This window comes from Salvelinus sp. IW2-2015, linkage group LG6.1 (assembly GCF_002910315.2).
Source record: "Salvelinus sp. IW2-2015 linkage group LG6.1, ASM291031v2, whole genome shotgun sequence".
Taxonomy (NCBI): Eukaryota; Metazoa; Chordata; class Actinopteri; order Salmoniformes; family Salmonidae; genus Salvelinus; species Salvelinus sp. IW2-2015.
In genome coordinates this window covers 1,291,852-1,299,612 of record NC_036845.1, presented here as the reverse complement: position 1 = coordinate 1,299,612, position 7,761 = coordinate 1,291,852, and the positions used below count along the sequence as shown (strand labels likewise).

The following is a 7,761-nucleotide window of genomic DNA, read 5'->3' as shown; positions in this document are numbered from 1 at the left end:
ATTAAAGATCCCATGGCATTTATCGTAAGAGTAGGGGTGTTAACCCCGGTGTCCTGGCTAAATTCCCAATCTGGCCCTCAACCATCACGGTCACCTAATAATCCCCAGTTTACAATTGGCTCATTCATCCCCCTCCTCTCCCCTGTAACTATTCCCCAGGTCGTTGCTGCAAATGAGAACGTGTTCTCAGTCAAYTTACCTGGTAAAATAACGGTAAAATAAAAAATAAAATAAGAAATGAGGCATTGATCGCTGTAATCCTGGTTGAAGATAGCAGAGGTGTATTTAGAGGGCAGGTTGGTAAGGATGATATCTATGAGGGTGCCCGTGTTTACGGATTTGGGGTTGTACCTGGTAGGTTCATTGATAATTTGGGTGAGATTGAGGGCATCTAGCTTAGATTGTAGGATGGCCAGGGTGTGAAGCATGTCTCAGTTTAGGTCACCTAACAGTACGAGCTCTGAAGATAGATGGGGGGCAATCAATTCACATATGGTGTCCAGGGCACAGCTGGGGGCGGAAGGTGGTCTATAACAAGCGGCAACGGTGAGAGACTTGTTTCTGGAAAGGTGGATTTTTAGAATTAGAAGCTTGAATTTTTTGGGCACAGACCTGGATAGTATGACCGAACTCTGCAGGCTATCTCTGCAGTAGATTGCAACTCCACCCCCTTTGGCAGTTCTATCTTGTCGGAAGATTTTATAGTTAGAGATGGAAATTTCACGATTTTTGGTGGCCTTCCTAAGCCAGGATTCAGACACGGCTAGGACATCTGGGTTGGCAGAGTGTGCTAAAGCAGTGAATAAAACAAACTTAGGGAGGAGGCTTCTAATGTTAACATGCATGAAACCAAGGCTTTTACAGTTACAGAAGTCAACAAATGAGAGCGCCTGGGGAATGGGAGTGGAGCTAGGCGCTGCAGGGCCTGGTAAACTACTTTCACTACACAATCATGGTGTTTTAAGTCTTTCTGTTTATACAGTGTAGGCCTATGACATGTTTTTTTTCAAAATCAGCACGAATTACTGTAGATTAAGCAATAAAAGCCCCACTCGTGGTCTTCTTAAATTAAAGTAATTTTTGACAGTATGGAGCACAACACCAGGAACTCCCTCAAACTTGTTTTCCAAAGACTGTGGTCCGCACTAGGCAGCTGCTTTAAGAGCTTATTTTTCACTGACTCTCCACTGGTCGCAAAAACAAGCTTGATAGGCAGTTTAAACTTCTTCAATTCAACCATTATTGGGTTAAAATACACATATAGTCTAAATTTGTGAAAAGCCATCCACAACAACCACAATCTGTAAAGTGCAAAACGTTAAATGCGAGCAGAAGTGTGATTCACATCAATGCGCTATGTAGATATCAATAAGCAATATCCGTATCCCCGTGGCTACACCACTGTTGTCTTCTTTACCTCCAAGCGTTTATTCAASTTGGATCATCTTTGGATACCAACAGCAGTCGCACCATTGGAAGATATACAGTAGCTTGGACTGTAGCCTACAAGCCTATTCCTGCTCTTTTCCCGCAATCCATCAAACCCATTTGGTGTGTCATCATAGTGGTCTCCGACTTGTGGTCAGACTCGCTCAGGCTGAACAAATTTAAACTTGAGCCTTTTTCCAATGCTGATTTGAATTTCATTGAGAAAACAGAAAGGTATCAAATGGACATTTCGTGAAACTCCTTTCTGAATTTAAAAGGCATCCTAGAAGTAGGCCTAATCGATTGATAAATTGATTGACAAAGTCATGAATATTTTGAAGAACTGAATGGGCTATGATAGCCTTTGGGCTATGATAAAAAAATATGCCTCCTGGTCAAAATGACCTCAGTGGGTAGTATGAGATTTAATTGTGAAGATGATTGTTTTCTTTACAGCTACCACACAAATGTCAATAGCCAGGGAGACCCCATATATGTTCTGTCATTCTCACTCAGATATCATATTAATATGGCATAAGTCATGGCAAAATGTGTAGAATTGCAGGAAATTCTCTTTAAAACTGTAAAAATGTCTCTCCACCCCATGCCAAAATGGGTAGAATTGAATGAAATTACCTGTAAAACAGAATTTATTTAACCTCTGCCCCATGAGACAATTGCATGAATTTTGTTACAAAATTGCAAAACAATTATCTTCCCCCCATGGCAAAATGTGTGGAATTGCAGGAAATAAACTTTCAAACTTACATTTGTCTCTCCGCCATCAAGAGGGGGGTCACTAAAATGTTTTGCCGCGATGTAGGTGGCCCCCCAACCAAATCTCCCTTAGGGCCCCCCAAAATGCCCTGTCAGTAGTGTTGTATCCCTGATCATTTGTTCAATTTCTGATATTGGATGGGGCCGTTGAGTCTGTTAATGGCCATCACTCTTGCATTAGATGTACAGAACTGCTGGTCTTGATTATCCTCACCCAGTCTATGTATTTTTTAAGAGAGTGTACACAACACAAACTTGGCTTGTACATTCATCATTAAACACACAAACACGCACATGCACACACCTGAGTGGCTGAAGTACAAGGTGCCGCACTATGTTCCTGCTTTGTTCCATTTACCATACTGATAACAACAAGCAAATAAAGAGGTTGACTTTTGAAAGGACTGAAACTTCTACGCCCAGAAACCAAACATTTGACATTTCTCTTTATGAGGTGTTCCTACAGTTCCAAATGGGTGGGCAGAACGCAGGTACTCTTCGTCTCGTCATATTCCATGGAAATGGCACTGTCACCATATGATGATGTCATCATGGGTATAAGAGCAAAGGGCCCCCGTGGCGCTCCCATTCACAGCTTTTCCCAAAGCTCACCCAGGATATCTAAGGCCCCAGTGGAGACTGACAGGGATTGAGCACCAGCAGGTAAGTGGCAGGAGATAACCATTGGGACTCTAGTCGGCTTTGAATATGAATATTGAATGGTATCAGTGTGTGGAGGTGTAAACGGATGTAGAACTTTGTCCAAACTTCTTCTTCGTCTCTCTGATAGTAATGGCTTATCAGAGTGAGATGGTGATCAGCTCCCAGCCTCAGGTCACCATCAACAACTACACCGTGACCTCCTCTGGGTCTTCAGATTGGAGCTCCAACGTTTGTGACTGCTGCGATGACTGCGGCATCTGTGAGTCCCCCTCTGTGTGTGTAAAATTATGCAAGCACAATGTTTGCATTGTGTTGAGTACACTGTTTAAAAATCCATAGACTGGGTGAGGTTACTCGGTATCAGGAGTTCTGCACAACTAATGTAACCGTGATGACCACTCAAACGGCCACACCAACAATTAATGGTGGAGACAGTGTGTGACTTTAATGTTTTTTCTTCCAGGTCTGTGTGCGACCTTCGTGCCCTGTATCCTGGGCTGTAAGGTTGCACAGGACAATGGGGACAGTTGCTGTGTGCCTTTCCTCCCTGGAGCCTTGATCGCCCTGAGGACAAGCATCCGCAGCAAATACCGCATCCCTGTGAGTGACCCTACTACATCCTCAATACAAACCCTATGTCCAGGACTTAAATATAATGGGAAAAATACATTACATTACATTTACATTTAAGTCATTTAGCAGACGCTCTTATCCAGAGCGACTTACAAATTGGTGCGTTCACCTTATGACATCCAGTGGAACAGCCACTTTACAATAGTGCATCTAAATCTTTTTAAGGGGGGGGGGGGGGGGTGAGAAGGATTACTTTATCCTATCCTAGGTATTCCTTAAAAGAGGTGGGGTTTCAGGTGTCTCCGGAAGGTGGTGATTGACTCCGCTGTCCTGGCGTCGTGAGGGAGTTTGTTCCACCATTGGGGGCCAGAGCAGCGAACAGTTTTGACTGGGCTGAGCGGGAACTGTACTTCCTCAGTGGTAGGGAGGCGAGCAGGCAGAGGTGGATGAACGCAGTGCCTTGTTTGGGTGTAGGGCCTGATCAGAGCCTGGAGGTACTGAGGTGCCGTTCCCTCACAGCTCCGTAGGCAAGCACCATGGTCTTGTAGCGGATGCGAGCTTCAACTGGAAGCCAGTGGAGAGAGCGGGAGGAGCGGGGTGACGTGAGAGAACTTGGGAAGGTTGAACACCAGACGGGCTGCGGCGTTCTGGATGAGTTGTAGGGGTTTAATGGCACAGGCAGGGAGCCCACACACAGCGAGTTGCAGTAATCCAGACGGGAGTGACAAAGTGCCTGGATTAGGACCCTGCGCCGCTTCCTGTGTGAGGCAGGGTCGTACTCTGCGGATGTTTGTAGAGCATGAACCTACAGGAAGGGCCAGCCTTGATGTTAGTTGAGACGACAAGGGTGTTGTCCAGGATCACGCCAAGGTTCTTACGCGCTCTGGGAGGAGGACACAATGGAGTTGTCAACCGTGATGGCGAGATCATGGAACGGGCAGTCCTTCCCCGGGAGGAGAGCAGCTCCGTCTTGCCGAGGTTCAGCTTGAGGTGGTGACCGTCATCCACACTGATATGTCTGCCAGACATGCAGAGATGCGATTCGCCACCTGGTCATCAGAAGGGGGAAGGAGAAGATTAGTTGTGTGTCGTCTGCATAGCAATGATAGGAGAGACCATGTGAGGTTATGACAGAGCCAAGTGACTTGGTGTATAGCGAGAATAGGAGAGGGCTAGAACAGAGCCTGGGGACAACCCAGTGGTGAGAGCACGTGGTGAGGAGACAGATTCTCGCCACGCCACTGGTAGGAGCGCCCTGTCAGGTAGGACGCAATCCAAAGCGTGGGCCGCGCCGGAGATGCCCAACTCGGAAGAGGGTGAGAAGGAGGATCTGATGGTTCACAGTATCGAAGGCAGCCGATAGGTCTAGAAGGATGGAGCAGAGGAGAGAGAGTTAGCTTTAGCATGCGGAGCGCTCCGTGATACAGAGAAGAGCAGTTCTCAAGTTGAATGACTAGTCTTGAAACCTGACTGATTTGGATCAAGAAGGTCATTCTGAGAGAGATAGCGGGAGAGCTGGCCAAGGACGGCACGTTCAAGAGTTTTGGAGAGAAAAGAAAGAAGGGATACTGGTCTGTAGTTGTTGACATCGGAGGGATCGAGTGTAGGTTTTTTCAGAAGGGGTGCAACTCTCGTCTCTTGAAGACGGAAGGGACGTAGCCAGCGGTCAGGGATGGTTGATGAGCGAGGTGAGGTAAGGGAGAAGGTCTCGGAAATGGTCTGGAGAAGGAAGGAGGGGATAGGGTCAAGCGGGCAGGTTGTTGGGGCGGCGGCGTCACAAGACGCGAGATTTCATCTGGAGAGAGAGGGGAGAAAGAGGTCAGAGCACAGGGTAGGGCAGTGTGAGCAGAACCAGCGGTGTCGTTTGACTTAGCAAACGAGGATCGGATGTCGTCGACCTTTCTTTTTCAAAATGGTTGACGAGTCATCTGTGCAGAGAGGGAGGAGGGGGGGGGGGGGGCGGGGGGGGGGGAGGAGGAACTTCAGGAGGAGGAGAGCGTGGCAAAGAGCTTCCTAGGGTTAGAGGCAGATGCTTGGAATTTAGAGTGGTAGAAGAGGGCATGGCTTTTAGCAGCAGAGACAGAAGAGGAAAATGTGAGGAGGAGGGAGTAGAAAGGATGCCAGGTCCGAGGGGTAGAGCGAGTTTCCTTTCTGATATCTCTCTCTCGCTGAGCTCTGAGAAGCCACTTCTATCATGCTCCGGAAAGCCCTGTCTCATGTAGTAGCTCGCATAGATGAGTCGTTCGCAGCAACGGCAGCGGGAGGGGGATTGGAAAGCGGCCGTGCCTGGAGGTTTATAGGGTTGGCTAGAGAACTCACAACTTGTTGACTGTCAGCTACGGGCGTGCACGAGGAGGGTGACTTTGAGCGAGCGCAGAATCAGGGAGACTAGGTTTGCGAGAAGGTTTCGACGCACACGGGCATTGCAGCACGCATCCCGTGGTATGGACCAGAGTTTAGAGGGTAGCGGGGGAGAGAGAGCGACGGTTGGGAGGCGCGATACCATCGAGTAGGGGCAGTGTGGGCACGCTCGTTGGATGCAGAGCGAGAGGGAAAAGGATACAAGGTAGTGGTCGGAGACTTGGAGGGGAGTTGCAATGAGGTTAGTGGAAGAACAGCATCTAGTAAAGATGAGGTCGAGCGTATTGCCTGCCTTGTGAGTAGGGGGGGAAGGTGAGAGGGTGAGGTCAAAAGAGGAGAGGAGTGGAAAGAAGGAGGCAGAGAGGAATGAGTCAAAGGTAGACGTGGGGAGGTTAAAGTCGCCCAGAACTGTGAGAGGTGAGCCGTCCTCAGGAAAGGAGCTTATCAAGGCATCAAGCTCATTGATGAACTCTCCGAGGGAACCTGGAGAACTAATACAACCTGGGAACTAATACAATTCTAAGCCTCCTCAAAGAGTATTTAAATATTTCCTTTATCACTCTAACTGAATGTTAGCGAGTATAGTATATAGTGTAAGGCTGGGAATCAATCCGATCTCGGGTTGATAGGCATTACGTTTTTTAAAGGCAATCCAATTGAGACAATATATGTAGCATTTACCGTGAGTGCGATCTCTGTGAACACAGGAACATTGCCTGAGATGCAATGCATATAACCTCCGATTTAATTGAATACTGGCCTTAGTCTAGTAGTGAAGACTGAAGGAGTCAACAGTTGGCTATTCGTATTAAAAAACAATGCAGTCAAGGATGTGCAAGTTTACAGTTAGCCACAACTGGGTGTTTTCATTCTGTTTTTCTACTGCAGACCATAGAATGCAAAAAAAGATGGTGAAAAAAAKAATGCAAAGAGATGAGAGTTTAGACAAGTCAATCTTATGGGTCCCCCCCCCCCCCTGTTCTCTCTCCACCCTCCTTTATAGAACTCCCTTGTAATAGGGTCAGGAGTTTTTCCTGACAACATGACCCGACCAAGAAAAACTCTGACCCTATTTATAGCCTAACTGCGACCTGACTAAGATTTTACTTTTCAGGTCATGTGGTCAAGCAAAAGTCAAGGCCCTACCTATAAGTGTTGTCATAGTGTTTATGTTATGCTTGACATGTTAACCTTTTATGTTTTTACTCAGGGTTCCGTGTGTGATGACTGGGTAGTCATGACCTGCCTGCCTTTCTGCGGACTCTGTCAGATGGCCAGGGAGCAGAAGATGAGAGGCTGATCGGTTAAATGAGGGGAATAGGGACAGGCTTAATGACAATCATGCATCCAGTCATGGGGGAAAAAACACTGTGTGCCTTCTGACGTCACAGGTACGATGTCACAGCCTGGTTGGAATATCCTTTGCTTTGTACACAACTTTGTTGAAGTATTGCCTTGACTGTGGCCAGTCCATCCTATATTTATTATGAGCTGTGTAATACTCTTATAATACCATTATACTACTAAAGAACCGTAGCTTAAACTATACATTATAGTTTACTACTATGAGGTACTTTATATAGTGGTGTTTTGGATCATGATCCAATGGTGTGTATTTTCTTGTCTGAAAATGATTGAGATGTTTCGGATTTCAATAAAGCACAATTTTCACATTCAAATTAAAGTTGTTCTCCACTTTTTTTCATTTCCATGGAGATGGAGAGGAAAATCCAGGGGTAGAAAAGTCAAGAATGTGCTTTTCTACCAAAGCTTTTTTTGACACATTCTTGACTGGAGTCCCTGGGTTTTCATCTCCCTCTCGATGTAAATAAAGAACAATAAATGGAGAGCAACTTTCAATTGAATGTGTCCCATGACTTCAGGTCAGTTGTATATTTTCTTCCTCTTTCTGTACAACCAAAGTGAAAATCGTGTCAGTCATTAATCAAGTATTAAGAG

At 46.4% G+C, this 7,761-nt stretch overlaps 2 protein-coding genes across 2 annotated transcripts in view; one reads left to right on the top strand and one right to left on the bottom strand.

The window, feature by feature from the left end:
• The window catches only part of LOC111964851 (C-X-C chemokine receptor type 3-2), a 31,743-nt gene extending 29,383 nt beyond the window's left edge, over window positions 1-2,360 (bottom strand). The window contains exon 1 of the mRNA XM_023988685.2: window positions 2,197-2,360. The gene's annotated coding sequence lies outside the window, so the exon portion shown is untranslated. The remainder of the gene's footprint in view (window positions 1-2,196) is intronic.
• Window positions 2,361-2,780: 420 nt separating this feature from the next.
• cnfn (cornifelin) lies at window positions 2,781-7,684 on the top strand. The gene is made up of 4 exons (XM_023988688.2): window positions 2,781-2,868; window positions 2,996-3,127; window positions 3,332-3,468; window positions 7,013-7,684. Exons 2-4 carry the CDS (start codon window positions 2,998-3,000, stop codon window positions 7,100-7,102), a joined length of 357 nt encoding a protein of 118 aa, XP_023844456.1. The 5' UTR covers window positions 2,781-2,868; window positions 2,996-2,997; the 3' UTR covers window positions 7,103-7,684.
• The last annotated feature ends 77 nt before the right edge of the window (window positions 7,685-7,761 follow it).

Coding starts and splice junctions, on each gene's coding strand:
- cnfn (XM_023988688.2), top strand. CDS start 2,998: ATGGCTTATCAGAGTGAGATGGTGATCAGCTCCCAGCCTCAGGTCACC. Junction 3,128..3,331: donor CTGCGATGACTGCGGCATCT/GTGAGTCCCCCT, acceptor TTTTTCTTCCAG/GTCTGTGTGCGACCTTCGTG. Junction 3,469..7,012: donor GCAGCAAATACCGCATCCCT/GTGAGTGACCCT, acceptor GTTTTTACTCAG/GGTTCCGTGTGTGATGACTG.